Here is a 16,396-nt window from a genome sequence, read left to right as displayed (position 1 = left end):
GGTAGCCCTCTATAGAATGAAATATTCCACGGACATCTGGTGTTAGATGCATGTATCCAAGGGGTGTGAAATAAGAAAGCAATTGTCTGTGTCCCCAGGGCACTGTAACCCTGTCAGTAATATTTTGTTTTTGTTCAGGGAATGTGGCAGGGAAGGGTGCCTTCAGTTTTGAAAAGCATGGGCAGTGTTAGTGTTGAGGTTGAGGATTCTCCTACCTGTGCTGTGTGAGCAAGTGTTGAGAACACATTGTCTGGTGCTAAGGCTGATGGAAATGGAGCAATTTGTCCCACCCCAATATAAACAGGAGGTGGCTGGGCAGATATTTCAGCCGCTGCCTAACTGAAACATCAACCGAGCTTCAGAGATTAAAAAAATGTAATTTACCCTCCTGTAAGCGGAATGAGAATTCCATATGCATTCCCATCCCATGATTTTGAGTTAATCTTCCACTGGCCTGTGATTTCTGAGGAGCTATAGATTGAATCCAGGCACGCTAGCTAGCTAAGTCTTATTTCTGAGTGGGGGGTATTTTTTTTTTTTTAATTTTCTTTTTCCTTTTGATTTCCTTCAATACCAAAGGGCAAATGGATTCTAGGGCACTATTTAAAATACTGCTACTAATAATAACAACCTAACATGTGTGCTATTTGCCAAAAGTTGAGAATCAGAGATGGTGAAAGATGAAACTGCCCCAAGTTTCTTGGCAAAAGTGATGTAGGCAAATATTTCAAAGGTCATTTCAATTTTGAAATTTGCTTCCTTGGAGATTGTGCTGTGGTAACGTTTGCCTTCTAGATGTTATCAGAGAAGGGCTGGAATTTCATAGTAATTGAAATTAAAGAATTTTAGTATGTGGAGTCTGGCCGTTGAAGATATCCCCTGTCCTGCTGTTCTCATTAGCCTTGCTACTCTTAACAGGCATTTGCTGCTCAGTCCAGTTACAGCATTTCTCGGTCTACGTGTTACATTGCAAGCTCAAAATGATTCGGTTGTCCCCATCCACTGATAACACGCTTGACTCTTGTCCTGTTTGTCATCTGTTGGCCCTTCAACATACACTTTTGTGGTTTTACATTTAAAACAATAAAAAAAGCAACTTTCAGCTTTGCTTGTGTACTAATTGACTTTGCCAGTTAAATAGTGTTCTGTTATTTAACAGCAATGTTTCAGTAGCACCGAGAGACCACTCAGACCAGGGCCCTGTGTAAGCGCTGAGCAAACTCGCAGATACGGCAGGGCCTGCCAGATGGCAGCTTGTGCAGCTGTCAGCATTCCCTTTCTTGCGTGGGAATAAAGGAGACCCTGAAGAAGTGCTGCTCTGATAGATTTGGCGAAAGGTATCTTGTGTAAGGAACAGTTACTAACAGTTGAAACCTCTTCTTTCCCAGCCTTATTTCTGCTCTCCATCGCAGGGCTACCCAACTGGTGTTTTCTGGTACCAGCTGAGTATCTGCCTCGAGCTCTGCTTGTTTTTACTGTGCTTCCCTGAGCAAAGCTTCTGCCGAACGTGCTTGCCCCTGGTGCTGTGTGCCACCTTTGCTGGTGGTGCGGGAGCTGCTGTCCTGACAGACTGGATGAGTGGGCTGCAAGGTGGAACAAGGGGTCTGGGACGTGATTAGGAGCTGGTGTTGCTGTTCCAGACTTTGATTGCCCTGCTCTGGTTGGGACTGTGGGGGGGGGGGGGACGGGGACTTGCTTGCTTGTTTGAGCACAGGGCTGGGTTTTGGAGAGCTTAACAGAAGGTTGTACGCTGCCTGATTGCTTCCCCAGGTTCTGCGCAATAGATTTCTTTTTCATGCTGAGAACAGCTTGTAAAGGCTTTGAGTCTGCTGTAGCTGAAGGGGACCAATGTTGGAAAACAAGTATCTTCTTCAGTTTTCTGTGCACCTTTTGATGCTATCCTAATTTTAATGTTGCATAATACAGTTGCAGAGTATAAAACTTTGTTGTTGTTATTAGATGAGTTCAGCAATTCCAACTTTATCCGCTATTTCTAGTCTTGAATTCTGACCTGTAGCTTACTGAGTGAGCAGGAAGGCTGTAACCCAAGCACTAGTAGGGATTTTTTTGGTGCTTTTTACATGTGCAGCTATCTTGAATCTCATTGCCACTCTCGGGAGCGGCATCTTGAGAGTGGCTCCTGGTGTGTTGTGCTCTTGCAGCTCGCTGCCTCTCCTTGGGGTGTCTTGTACCTGAGGGAGGGGGAAGTGAAGTCTCTTTTTGTTGGTAAAATGGCTTGTGTGAAAGCTTTAGCTGGGAGAATGGCCTTTTGTAAGAGGCCATGAAAGGAAATGGCTGCTAGTTGACCCATTCTTCTAGAATTCATCAAGTGGCTACTCTGATCTCCAAATCAGAACTGGAGTGCCTGTTTCTCTGAGCAGATGAAAATACCCCAGGGTACGGTCAGATTTCTAAGAAGTTTCAACACCTACTTACCGTGTTTCTTTCCTTATCTCCCTCCAGCAGTCGGAGGTCGTGTGGAACACCCTTTTTCATGCACTTGAGCCGCAGATTGAAAAACCCACTGCAGTAGATTGCGAGCAGGTTTCTGTTTTGACTTTCAATTTATATCGCTGAAGACAAATTTTATTAGTAAAATCTTGGGCAACTCAGCAGTGGATTTTTAGGCTCTGACTGGGTGCCTGGAGCTGCATTTCTTTGAACTGTCTTTTAGAGGAACTGCAGCTGTATAAATGGATGAAGACTGTGGAAAGAAACTATAAATATGGCTTTATTAAGGTGGGTTTTTAAATCAAAGTGACTTTTTGAAATATTTTAATGAACCTTAAAAACTCTTTTTCCAGTTCTTTCCAACAGCTATACGCAGCTATATTACTTTTCAGCAACGGGGAGTGTGTGTGTGTGTGTTATCAAGGGAGCTGTGGTGTTGCCTATATGGCAGTAGATGGGGCAGTGCATTTTCCGAGAGATTTTTAACTTTGACTGGGTAGACAACTTAAAATGACTGGGAGCTAGCGTGCCTCTTCTGCTACTAATTTTCATGATGCAAAATGTAGGTGGGATTTATGGGGCTAGGCAGATACTACTGGGATGGTGTTGGGGTTGAGGGGTGAGGAATCTGTGGGTGTTTGAGACATTTCCTGCTACCCTCAGCTTTTTTTTCGATGGGCAGCGGTGAATTGTGCCTTACCAGGAATGTGACAGACTCACTCAATATAAGTTTTCTTGCTAGAATTTAATTGAACACAACGATTTAGCACATAAAAAATGTGCTAGCAGAGCTTGACGATGGTTTAGTGCCTTCTATTCCCTTCACGTTCTTGTCACAGATGGTTTAGACTCTGTTTGCTTAAGTACACGTGGCAGGTGTATGAAGTCCACAAGCCAACTGGTACTTTGAGTTGGCTGTCCTGGGATTAACGTGGGTTCAGTAAGCACCGCTGAGCCCTTGTTTCCTTAGCAGCTGGGAGCTAATGAAACTGTAGAAGAAGCTAGGGCTTCGCATCAGAAAAGACATGTCCATTCTGGCTTAAACACAGCTCCATCTCTCCACGTCTCCAGAGTTGGCTTCGGTGAAAACCAAAGAGACTTAGACTGAAACGGGGCAGCTGAAACAGTAGGGCAAGGGATGGGAGGGGGGGAAATGGGTTGTCATGGAAAAGTCAGGGCTAAACCACTGGCAGTTCTGTCTTCCTTATTCTCCCCCGTAAGGGCGTGTCTTTGAGGAGAACACTGGACAAGGTTCTCCACTGAAGCCCAAGGCCACAGCCTGAAGGAAATGGTTCAAATAGTCCAAAGAGAGTAAAAATAGCTGTGATGGAAGCGGTTTTCCTCTCGGCACAGACACAAGGGTATATGCACATGTTTACGCATCTGTGTAAATGAATGTGTAAAAGCAAAGGCACTGGAGTACATCATCCAGAGGTGGTCTCAGCTAGGATTTCCAGTCAGCAGAGCCTGACATGAAAAGGCTTTGTAGCAACCACAGTGCTCTGTTTCAGGAGGCAGAGGTGTTCCAGATACACTGTACCATCATGGTAAAAATGCCTTTGTTTTTTGGCACAAAGGTAACTACCCATTTTTTTATTCCAAGTGTCACATTTTACCCGCTTGCAGTTTCCTGCTTGTGTGTTTTGGCTTTTGACCAGGACCTTGGGCTATGTGTGCTCATCTGGTTTTGATAAAACATTGAACTTAGACAATACATCTTCTTGGACATTTCTTCCTGTTAGATTCAAGTGTGATACAAAGCAACCAGTACTTGATCAGTAGCAGACACTGTTTTTATCAAGCATTGTTGGCTGTTCATTAGCCATGAAAGGGTTGTAGGGAAAACGTGCCACAGCACAGACCAGTACAGGTGATGCTTCCTCTTCAAAGTGCTCTTTTAGCCACTTGAGCAGAGCCCTAGGCTGCAAAGCGTGGTGCCCTTTTGAAGTCCATATTCACATACTACCCTTTAACATCTAAGTTATTTAGCTGGTGTTTATCTTGCTTCTTTTACAGTCTTGTTAGTCTGCTAAGAGAGAAAAAATGATCATGAGGTATTGAACAGTGGCAGATGAATGGGATTAGCAACCTCATTAAAAACCACCTCCTCATCCTGACATTTAGGTAGCATTTAGTGACACAAAAATTTGCAATGCAGTAATACATTGGGTAAAAAGCTGGGTAAAAATAGCTTTTCTCATGGTCCACCCAAGGAGCATATGTGACCTCTATTACTATAGTGAGTCTGTCAGCCTCCATAATGCACTCTAATATACCTAATATATGGGAGGAAAGCATGTACCACATCCGCGTTTAGTAGGCAGTGAGCTAATACATGAAGAAAGGTAGTTCATCTGCCTGCCTGCCTACCTGGGCATCTAGCACTCATTTACACCAAGTTGTCTAGGCTGCCCCAAGGAGGAGGGGGCAGTGGAGTAGGAAGGAGAAATGGAGGTATCTTTAGAGGGTTGAGCATCCCTGCCTGATTCGCATGCCTGGCTTGGACTACGGTGTATTTCCACATGATACAGCGCTGTGTTGGTGATGCTGAGTGACCTTGGGGTGATTGCTATCTCTGTGTGTTAGCACCATCCCGCATAAAGAAACTGCCTTAAGTCCGGGTACCAGTGTTGTGCCTGCCAGCACAGCACTGCGCGTAGCCTAGTCTGCCAATGTGAGCGCAACGAGCTGCTGGTGGGGTCACCTGCTTGTAATCTCAGGGTAACAGCCTGCTCATAGCCCTTCCTATCAGCCTGTATTTTCCGTGCTGTCGTACTGCTAGGCATACGGTGTCCAGCTCCTAGCAAGAGCGGCTTGTGTGTGGGAGCATGCGAGTGAAATGGGTGATGGGTGACACTCCATGGAAGCTATCCAATGAAGTTGTTTCTTCTGCTGTCGGAAAACCCGTGTTGCACAGGAGCATAAAAGATACTCAGACTTACAGACCACCGTTGTTGGCGGTTTTAGCCTGACCTCAGGATCTGACAGACGTGCGAAGGAGGCTGGGAGGCATCGCGTGGACCTCTTTATGCTCAGCTTTTTTATCTCTTTATATCTCATCTCCCTTCCTTCATCCGGTGGACTAAGATGAAAGTTGCATGCATCCCTCTGCAAGCTTCCTGATAGATCCAATTAAAATACCTCATTCTTCCAGCATATGTGCGGGTTGAGCCATTGAACCTATTCAGCTGGAGGGTTATGATCCTGGAGCTTTTTTCTGTCTTGTTTCTGGGATTGCGGGTATTCAAAACTGAGACTGAACACAAACTTTTATGGGGAAGGCTGGTAGAACTTAAAATGCTATTCAGTTTTCAGCAAATTTTTACTCAACATGGAATTGAATCTTGCAATCTTAAATACTGTGCTCCAGTAAATAAATGTGGTAGAATCCCATTTAATTTGTATGAGTTGCACCCCCTAAAATCCTCTAGGCTATTTGAACAGCTTACAAGCCAAAAACCAGAGCTTTTTTTTCCCTAATTTTCCAGCTGTGCAAATCCATCCTTGGATATTAAAAATACTAAGTCTTGTTATACATTTCCTGTCTCCTGTATCTTGACCAATTTGCTAGAATTATCAAAGATCTGGTTCTCAGAGTACTGCAACTAGCAAGAGTTTTTTTCATCATATTTTAATCCTCAAAGGTAAGAGATAATTCTCAAAGTAAGAGTTGACTACAGTTTTCTCAGTGACACTGAAACACACGATATACCCCTATTAGATCTGTCTCCAGGTCCTGAGATTAGAAGGCAGCCAACAATGTTCATTAATGATACATAGGATGAGGGAGGAATCCTGCTTATACTCCCTGTATTGATTGTTCCACTGATTATAATGAGATTTTATTTTTGCTGGTACCATATGTATATGGAACAAGAAGAAATACACAACAGAGGTTCTATTTTTTTTTTTGAAGCGTCACTCATCTAAGCCATCTCTGATTTAAAAAATGAAGTTGCTTTTACAGAAACCATACAAACCCGTTGTCAAGACTTATATGAAATACTGTTGTGTCCTAATAATAACTTCTAGCTGAAAAATCTTGGCATCCTGCAGTTTAGGAAAGGGTTTTAAAATTCACCTTCAGTTTTTGGGCAACAGGCATAACATGTGGCTCTGTTTAGGAGCTATTTTCGTTAAAGCTTGACAATACAGGATGATAAAATACAGCTGCATTGTTTAAACTTTCAATTTAATTTCTGGTTTGTGTCCAAGTTGTTTCATCAATATGGCGCCATTCATTTCAAAACAAAGCTCTTGGAAGGGTCTCCCTTACCCCACCATTGATCAAGAGGGTGTTAAAATGTAGATCCTAATTATGTTCCTGGCCTGTTTGGAATTCCAAAATTGGATTTTTACAACTATCAAATTTGCAATCAGGGTAACTTTCCATGACAATTAGTCAGAATTATTAGAGCTTTTGCTGCCAGGGAGTTATAACTAATGGTGGTGGTTCACTTTTCAAGGCTCTCTAAGTGTCAAAGGCAACATATATCTTATAGAATAGCCATTTGACTACAGCCTTGTCTATACTTAATTGCACCCAAATGTCTACTACTGTTACAGCCATTTTTATTCAGCCTCCAGGGCTGAGTTGTTGTCACAACCTCTGCTGCAGGCTCTGCAGATACAGTTAACTGCTGGGTTCTGTCTTGTTGCAAAACGGGACTCGTAAAATTGTGACAGGAGAAAGTTCATCCTTGAATGTGATGAAGCTTAGCCTAGTAGGGGCTGGTGCTCAAAAGGCTATTCATGCTGCTGATCTTGGTCAGTTATTGCTTTGAATCTTTAAAATGAGCCAAACACAAATATCTAGACAACCAGTCTGGATGAATGCTATCTTTTCTCAGTCTGACTAATGCTTTAACAGTTAAAGCACTTACCTGTGTATGTAACACATAACGTGTGCTGAACTTGAGATGTTTGCCCTATCAGGACTTTTTGATATAGCTCTACAAAAGTAAAAATAAAATAAAATAAAATTGGGGGGGGGGGGGGGAGGGGGAGAAGAATAAAACAGCTGCAACAGCAAAGACAAATCCAAAGATGTGTTACAGCTAAGATATCTACCCTATGCTGTCGTCTTCACTGTAGACCAGGATTTTGCAGACACATGGTACTTTAAGCTGAACGCTGATGCAGGAGTGTATGTGCTCGCAGGAGAGCAAACACCTGCAGGAAACCTGGTGTGCAACAGCTATTTTAGAGGCATCTGTTCAAGATGCAGATGACCACCTGTGGGCCTGCTGATGTCAACAGATTTTTTCATCAACTTCAAGCTCTAGATCAAGTGCTAACTCTTAAGAGTGCTGTGCAGAAAACGTCCATGTGTTTGCCTTTACATTGAGCTAAATGAGCCATGTTCCAGTGGCCGTTAAAATTTACCCCTTTGCCATGCCTGCTGCTCATCCCACCCTGCACTGCCCTTTCTGTTCCACTGACTCAAGCATTTCTGCAGCCACATGGTTTAAGGAATTGATCTCCCTGAGAAATAAGAAGTTAGTTTTTTCAGATTAGGTTGTTTTCCACCTCTCTCCGATCTGGTATACTGTCCGTCTGTGAGGTCCAGACATGCTCATTCTAAAAACAACGGTGGCGACTTCCTAAACCAGTTAAGCTTAAGTAGTAGTGCTACCTGATATCAAACCGCCACCTCTGCTTCTACAGAAAGCCAGAGCCTGCCTTTTGTTTTTAACACGTACCTAGAACATCTCTGTGTCCACTTGCACACCTGAATTGTCGTGTTAACGTTTTTGACAAAAAGATCTGGAATATAGGTGTATTGATACAGGCTCTGACTTGTTCAAACCTCTAGTCCTGCAGAAAGTTTTCCCTGGAAGAAAGAGGGAGTGTAATCAATTTTGTTTAATTAAATCAACCTAAACTAATTGTCAGCTAATAAAATAGTGTTGGTCAGCTCATAAAACAGAAATGAAGATTAAAAGAGTAGTGCCATGAACAGGTGGTAACTCTGTTTCCAAGTTAGACCACATTACTCTCTGGCACAGGATCTCTGAGAATACCTCATATTCTAGATTTTTTTTATAAAAAAAAATGTTTATGAAACTTATAAAATATAGGGCTCATTTTATAACCAATTTTCTATCTCACCTGCCAAGAGCAGTGGGGGTTGAGCCAGCAGAAGGCGGATGCTGAGTTTTAGGCAGCTGTCCAGAAGTGGATTCCCTGCGCAGGGCTGTGGAATAAATTTCTACCTTTGACTGGCCTTTCTTTTGCAATTCTTGTGATTTAGTTTTTTCTTTCTTGTTGCTGTTACAGAAAAAAGCTTGTAAACATTTTTTTGATGTCATTGATCTTGACCTGGCACTGTTGTGCAAAGGGAGAAGCTTCCTATGCCACAGTGTGGATGCTGTTTAACTCTAGATGGAGCTTGAGTTAGTAACGGGATCCCTCTGGGTTTGGCCCTTGGTATTTCTGTTGACTCTGCAGTTCTTGCAGAAGGCATAAAACATTTATCTCATTTTAACTGGAAAGGACTAAACTGGAATCTTTATCTGCTCCTCAAAGTAGAAGCAGAACTTGGTGCTTTGTAGTTGCTGTTAATGGTGGAATAATGAAAGAAAATTTATTGCATAGTGGTTATTATATTGTTTAGTTAATAGTGCAAAACTAAGTGGTTCTGAGAATTTTGTTATGGCTTGCAGTTAGCTTGAATGCTCTGTAGTGATGGAAGGCTTTTGGCACCAGAGTGGCTTGTTGCACTGTCTGTGACTTATATCTCATACCCATTTTCTGTGACCACTCATTCCCAGAAATCTCTCGCAGGATGCACTTGGTTGCTCTTCTGTTAAGTCCTCAGACCTGGTAAGGCACTGAAAGATTAGATTAATTTTGTTCCACATCAGTCCTCCTCTTGCATAGAGTTCAGTGACAGAACGGCGTGCTGCATCGACGCAGCTCTTTGGGGTTCTGGCTGCAGTGACAATCTCAGTTAAAAGAGGATGTTTCAGGAGAACTCCCCACGTAAGTGCTTCAGCTGTGAGTGTACAAGACACGTGCTGTGTGGCCTTGTAGCCCTCCAGCATCTTGTCTGGGGGCTTGACTTGGCTTTAATTTTCTGTCACATATTGCTTTGGGACCTCAGGTTGGCCAGACTTGGCCTTAGGGTTTTAAAAAGTGTAGCTCAGCCCTTGCTCCTCTGCGCTCCTCTTGCATTTGATGTGCCCTTCCCTGACATGGAGGGCAGCTGCTGCAGTCCGAGACAACTTAATTTCTAGGCTCTTTGAGACCTGCTTGTGATGCTTTCTTTAGCAGCTGACCTGGATAATTGAGCTTTGCTCTGCCTCATCTCAGAAGGTGAAGGATAGGAGCTCCCCTAGCTGGCTGTCCTGGGCAGGTGGGGAAGGTACTAGAGCTGCATCCCAATCCTCACTTGCCATCGTGTGTCTGCTGTAGCAGAGGCAGGGAGTGGAGTGGTTTTGACTTGTCTTCTGTGAAGCAGGGCACTACTATGGCTTAAGACAGATGTATAATAAGAAGTAAAAGAGTTAGAGACCCATCACATTTGAAAGGATCAGGAGCGGGACTATCTGGAGAGAGGTGTCGGTGGGAGGCCAAGACTCCCCTGTGTGGGTCCTGCTGACTTTGTTTGGAGGTTGCAGCTGCTGCTCACATAGGAGCAAAACTGGTCCTGGCCATGCAACAGGAAAGTTTCAATAAGTACTGTATTTTCTATCTTTGTGCTTATAGTAATGCTTTGATCCAGCCAGGCTGCTGCCCTGGCTTAGGATGTGTCCCAGGTCCCCACTTGCGTGCTCTCTCCTGTGCAGCCAGGGGTGAGGTTGCAGTACATGCTGACGTAGCTTGGAGCCTGCTGGCGCTGGTAACACTGGCAGGAGAGGCTGTGGCATGGCCATCACCTTCTCCATATGGCGTTTTCTAGCAGCAAGCAGTGTCGTCCAGCTCCCTCTACTTCGAGTTGGTAGGACTAGAAGCACTGCAAGTGGTGTAGCACGTGATGTGGTTGCTCATTTGAGCAAAGCCATGGTGGGAGTTTATGGGAACGTGTCCTTGGGTCCCTGACCTGATTTATCCCATCCGTGCCGAATGAGCATCATTTGAACTTCAAATTTTGGATTAAACCAGCTGAAAAGATTCTTCACATGGGCAATCCTGTGAGGGGTGTGGGGGCAGGTCCCTCTGGGACAGAATTTCTTTAAGAAAAATGGAGTAAGATAGGGTTGGTGTTCATCCAGGGCAGTTTTCTGTTCGTCCACACATCCCATGCTTGCCCAGCGTTATGGAAGCAGCTGCTGGGAGTCACACCAGCAGCCAAGTCTCTATTTACTTCCCTCAATGGACAGGTCTAGAAGGAACGTAATGCTGTGACCGTGGGACCGGACTTGGCCCGCTACCACTGCTTGTGTGCTTTAAACCTTGAGGTGACACAGAAGAGCTGGAGGAATATTAAAGCATCAGTCCTCCAAAGAAATCTGTGTAGGTTTTAGTGAGTGTTTGAGGGTCTTAAGGGACTCCAGGCAGGCCTTGTCCAGATTTGCACTGGTGTGATTGCACCAACATCTCCTGTTCCTCCCAGCGAAGATGAGTAGGAGGACAACAAGCAAGCCTGTGGTTCAGCTTTCTAGGCATACGCACAAAGCCATCTAGGACCCCAAACTTAACAAAAACCACATTCAAAGCAATTATCTGATCTTGTTTGTTTGTTTTTAATGTGATGTTTCGAGACACTGGTACAACAAACACGCTCTTGTAAAATCTTGTAACAGTTGTTTGTAGTTAGTATCTTCAAGATGATTTTATGTGTGCTGATCATGACTAATGCACATCACTGCAGTATGACCGTTATCCTCCAGTGCTGTGGGATTTTTTTGGTACAAAAACAATTATTTCTTCAGTTTGTTTAACATTTTTCCTTTTTTTACCCTTCTGTGCAAGAAAACACAGATACTGATTTGCTCATATATTGTGCTTTCCAGCTGAAAGTGCTTTGTGGTTCACAGACTTAAATAATTAGGTCTTTGCAGACCTCAGAGTGGTTTACCAAGGCAGTTGGAGTAGTTGTCTCTGGTTTTGCACATGGAGATAGAAAAATCTCTAGAGACAAGGTAACCGGCTCAGCTCACAAGCTGGCCCTGGCATTGCTGGGGGCAGACACCCCCTCTGAGGTGTACTCTGGTTTTCTAAACATTAGGAGATGCTGCTGTGCCTGTACTGTTAAAGGCCTCCCCCCCTCTCACCTTGATTCTTTCTCTTCTTATTGTCACAAACTTGCCTTTCAGCATAGGTACCAGCCTCTGGGAAGGTGCCGGGTTCTTCTTCCCACGGCTCAGCCAAAGTGACAGCAGCTGCTCTCCCTTCTTGAACCTGGGACCATTTTTTCCCCATAGCGTGCAGTTGAGGCAATGCCTGCCGTTATCCAAAAAAAACCCCAAACCTGACCCCAAGCCCCTTTTTACATTCAACCAGAATGGATTGCTTCAGCCTGTTTCATTCAGTAGGTTTTTCTGTGGTTGTATTTCTTGGAAGCATCATCTCCACTAGAGGCACGGGGCTCTTTTACAGGCTTATTTCAGCACTTTGAGAGCACGAGTGTGTCCGTCTGTGCATGCATGTCTTGCTGTGGGTGGGAAGGGGGGAAGTGCTGGCAAGAGTGCAAACGAGCTGAGTGGGGAGAGCGAAGGCGCTTTCATTCCTTACCAAGTTTTGCTCCACAAGCTGAGTAAACTTTTTCTCTGCTGAACCAATGCTGTGCAGGGTGAGGGTTTGACACATTCCCAGTGATAATTGCCTTGTCTCCCCCCCGCAGGTTCATCTGGCCGCCAGCACGGTTACTTTTCCAACCGGGACCGTAAGTGGGCAACACGAACATCACGGAAAAGCAGAGCCTAAGAGCAAAATGGGGTGCACTCCTGGGTGGGGGGCCGTGGCAAGCAGGGATGCCCTTTGCTTGTGGGGGGAAGCGTAGGGGAGGGGGGCTTGTCTGTGAGTCTCTGCCTGCTCTTTGCCTCAGTTTCCCTCAAGTATCTAGAGGGCAAGGAAGAGGGGAGCTGGAAATGCCCTGCTCCTCTCAAGTTCAGGGAATTGCCCAGTCAGCACCCGAGGAGCACCTGGGAGGGCCACCCTGCTTGCGCTTTCCTCGCTTTTGCCTGGTGTCGGTGTCTGAGAGGGGACACCAGGCTCCGCAGACCTTGGGTCTGTCCCAGGGTGCCTGTCATGCTCTCCTCCTCGCAATTAAAACTCACTCCCCTGTTTTCCCTGACCTGCTCGTGCTCCTCATCAGTCTTGGGGGGTGGTATGTTGCGGAGAGCCAGAAAGGGGGTCAGCTTGTTGAGGTGAGTGCTGCTGAGCGCTCAGGGGGAAGGTGGCTGTGACCTTGTTTGCAATTGCAGGCTCTGCTGTGAAGAGAGGGGTTTGCCAGCCGCTGCCTGGTATCTCATGTCCAAGTGTTTCTGTGACACTTGTGCTGGTGTCTCTGAACAGCCTCCCCTGAGAACTGAAATGGTTTTAAAGATTGAAAGTAAATGAGAGCTTATTTGTTGCTTGCTGGTGCGTGAACTGTATGTCTCCAAACTGATGGTAAAATGGCTTGGAAGTGCTCTGGTGCCAGTGCAAAAGCCCAACTTAAAAGGTTTTAAACTCAACCATATATCTCCAATGATGGTTAATCAATAAGAAGCAGGAATTTACATGGGAGTCTTTGTACCTGATGGCCATGTGCAGGTTTTATGGAAGATGAAAATCGTGGGACCTTTGAAGAAGCACATATGCTGAGCAGACGAGTTACTCCAAAGGGCAGGTTCTGTGAAAGCAGCGGTATGCGAGGGCATGAAGAGCTCATGCTGATCTGCCTCTCTACTCTCCTTGCTGAGCACACACTCAGCAGAAAAATGAGCATCCCTTAGCCCAAAAGCTCCTATGAAGCCTTAAATTAGGATAAGCATCTGTCTTTCTGCCCCACCCTCTATCGGAGACGTGCTTCACGCTCTAGCTGTAGTTCATCTCTCTTTGTGCGCTCTGCCCATGGATGTTATGGATGTGCTTCTGATTCCTCATTAACCGCAGTCGTTCAGCATAGCATTAGTCGTTCATCCCAGGCACAGCTGGAGTGGGCAGTAGTGGGGCAGGGCAGAGACAGCAGCCTCGGAAGGACCTGCCTCAGATCTGCAGCACTGCATCCCTTGGGTGGGACCCTGCACCTGAAGATGCCCAACACCTATTCCCAGCACTCGCTGTGGAGACCAGAGAGCACTGGGAATGCATGATGACTTCAGGTCCTTCCTTGAAATTCTTAGTTCTTACTGTAACAGGGGGAAAAAAAATCAATGTGTGAACAGAGAAATCAGTCCCAGTCCTTGTGGGAGAGAAGGATCCTTCGGTTCTGGTTTCTATCCTCATTCTCTTTCATATTCTCTTCCATAGTTGGGGATGCTGTTGCTTACTCCTCTCCATTACTTGGGCATGCCCTAGTATTGACCCTCATATTGGAATTGCCATGCAGAGGAACTAAATGACATGTTCAAGGACACGTGGGAAAGTGTTGTGTCAGCAGGAATTGCATCTAAATCTTCTGCAATCCTTGTTATTGGTCCCAACACAGGCCACTCTCGTTTCTGGTTTGTCTTTTATAAGTGGTGATTTGTTTACTTGGTCCCTCCCCGCTTTGTGCTTCAGTTTCTCCCTTGGTGGCCATGCCCTTTTCAACATATGCCCCGTTCAGTGTCCACAGAGGGCAGGATTAGTCCTGCCCCCTGTACATCATGGCCCTCTGAGGAGACAAGATACTGAATTATTTTAAAATGTGGCATACTCCGTTGCGCGCTTCTGTGCACCTTTAAGGTTTTATCCAGGCAAAATCTTAACTAATGCCGTTGTTCTGCTAACCTGAGAATGGGCATTAGAGGATATTGGCAGGGGTTTTGTAGGGATTTTTTTTCACTGTGCAAGGGATCCTCCTTGTCAGCAATTTGGGCTAGGATTCCTCTAGCTGTCCTGTGCTTGAAGATGTTTCCTTGTATGATTTGCTCTTAGTCATTTAGCTTCCAAACAATACACTGATTTTTAGGAGGTAGGATAAACGCTTTGGAAGAAGCAAGGCAAAGATGTTTTGCTCCTGGTGTGGCTGGGACTTGCTGTCTGAGGTCTGGGGAGGGGGAGAAGACTGTTCTGAAAAGAACAATGAAACACGTAGTAGGGATTCCACAACTTCCTTGGAGACTAGATAGAAAAAAATTGTGCAGCATAGGGTGTATGTGGCACCACATGGCATGAGGATTTGCTCTTCTCTCTTTTGGAAGTAAACATGCCAGATAATAAAGAACAGGTAGACCTGAAGGCAGGAGCACTGTAAGATCAGCTCCTTCCAGCTGCAATGTTCAGTAACTCTGATATAGGCAGGACCAAGAGGGCATAATGGAGAACTAAAAATTAGGTCTGTTTTAAGTTGCAGGAGAGATCTGACTGCAAATGCTTTTCTGTCTTTTCAGGGTAAAGAAACTGAAAATTTTCTAATGCAAGTGCCTGGATTGATTGTATTTTGTCATGGGCTTTTTCTACCCCTTGGTGATCTGCATCCCAGCATCTTGGGAATGTCACTCCAGGCATCTGGCCCACAGTCTTGGGCAAGGTGGGAAGGTAGTACGGCGTTAGGCTTATGTATTGGAAGCGCTTCAGAAGCGTGAGTCGCTTCTGTATTTCTAGAAAGTATAGCAAAGGCTGTCTGTTTTCTGTAACACTGTGACGTTCCTCATAGGCTCATAAGCACTACAGCACAGAGAGATCTGCAGATGCTTCTGGCCGCGCTCAGGCACTTCCAACCCTACCCAAGGTGGGTGTCTCTGCCTGGTGTTTCCTATTGGCTGTTTCTAAGTACTCAGCCCATCAAAAACCTTTGTTTCAGGGACTAAAGTGGAATTTAAAGTATCTGAATATAGTCCTTTGTGTCAAATCAAATGATTTGTTAAAGTGAGGCCAGATTTGTGGGGAGAATCAATCTTTTTTATTAGATCAACTGATGTGGAAAAAGCAGACAAACTTTCAAGCATATTAACCCTTCTTCTGGCCGGCGTTTGGATTACAAGAATGGAGGGACCTGTCTGCCATGGGGGACGGTGCTTTAGGGTATGCGTTTACACTGACTGTTCCTCAGCAGTCTTGGTCTGAACGCAGACATGGGTGGCATTTTAGGGTATGCTTGTACAGTTGTTTTGGGGGAAAGACTTGTCTCCATGTGTGTTTGGACACTAGATGTTACTACACAACAAATAATGGGCTCTGCTCTGCAGCTGACTCATTGTGCAAGTCTGGGGCTAATTACTGAATCCCTCTGTGCCTCAATTTCCATCTGTAAAATGTCACAGATGCCCACCATTCATAAATTGCTTTCAGATTTCCAGATGAGGTGCTGTGTAAGTGTAGAATAGCATTAGTTTGTGCATATTGTGCTAGAGTATAATATAAAACACATGCAACAGAAGAGCCTCACAGATGTGCCTCTTTCAACTGCAAAAGGCAAGGCCCGGGCTGATGATTTAGCACAGCACTAATTGGGCTAAAATAGGAGATTGCTTTTGTACTGATGCAATTGTCGCCATTGAAGTCCTCATTTACCAACAGTTTTTGGAGATAGCGCAGTTATTTCCTATTGAGGAAAACTGTAGCGTCTTGGGTTTCGAAGCACAACAATTTATAGCAAATGTCGATGTTTTTATAGCATCCCCCACGTTGGCTGTCCTCACACTTCTTGAAGGGGACTGTTCCATTGTTTATTTTCAATGTGCATCTTGCTTGGCCTGTAGCTGCACTTAGCACTTTTTTTTGCTGCCTGCAACCTTTTGGGCATATCCTAATCTCAAAGCAAAGGCATTTGAGTCATTTTCATTGCCATTACTGGGTGTTGCATACACAGGAATCCCCATTTATTGATAAGAAAGCTGTTCTCGTGGCTGCAAGCGAATGAGTGCCTGGC

The 16,396-nt window shown here is 44.9% G+C and overlaps 1 protein-coding gene across 5 annotated transcripts in view; it reads left to right on the top strand.

Moving 5' to 3' along the window:
* Window positions 1-16,396, top strand: part of COL26A1 (collagen type XXVI alpha 1 chain) — a 195,347-nt gene that overhangs the window by 123,792 nt on the left and 55,159 nt on the right. For 4 of the 5 annotated variants that reach the window (XM_056330029.1, XM_056330019.1, XM_056330012.1 and 1 more), the window contains one exon: window positions 12,239-12,280. The exons of the other annotated variant lie outside the window; for it this stretch is intronic. In XM_056330029.1, the coding sequence (XP_056186004.1) occupies window positions 12,239-12,280 (42 nt within the window). The remainder of the gene's footprint in view (window positions 1-12,238; window positions 12,281-16,396) is intronic. 5 annotated transcript variants of the gene reach the window in all.

Source organism: Falco biarmicus, chromosome 1, assembly GCF_023638135.1.
Source record: "Falco biarmicus isolate bFalBia1 chromosome 1, bFalBia1.pri, whole genome shotgun sequence".
In the NCBI taxonomy this organism is placed as follows: domain Eukaryota; kingdom Metazoa; phylum Chordata; class Aves; order Falconiformes; family Falconidae; genus Falco; species Falco biarmicus.
This window is presented reverse-complemented; position numbering and strand designations above follow the sequence as displayed.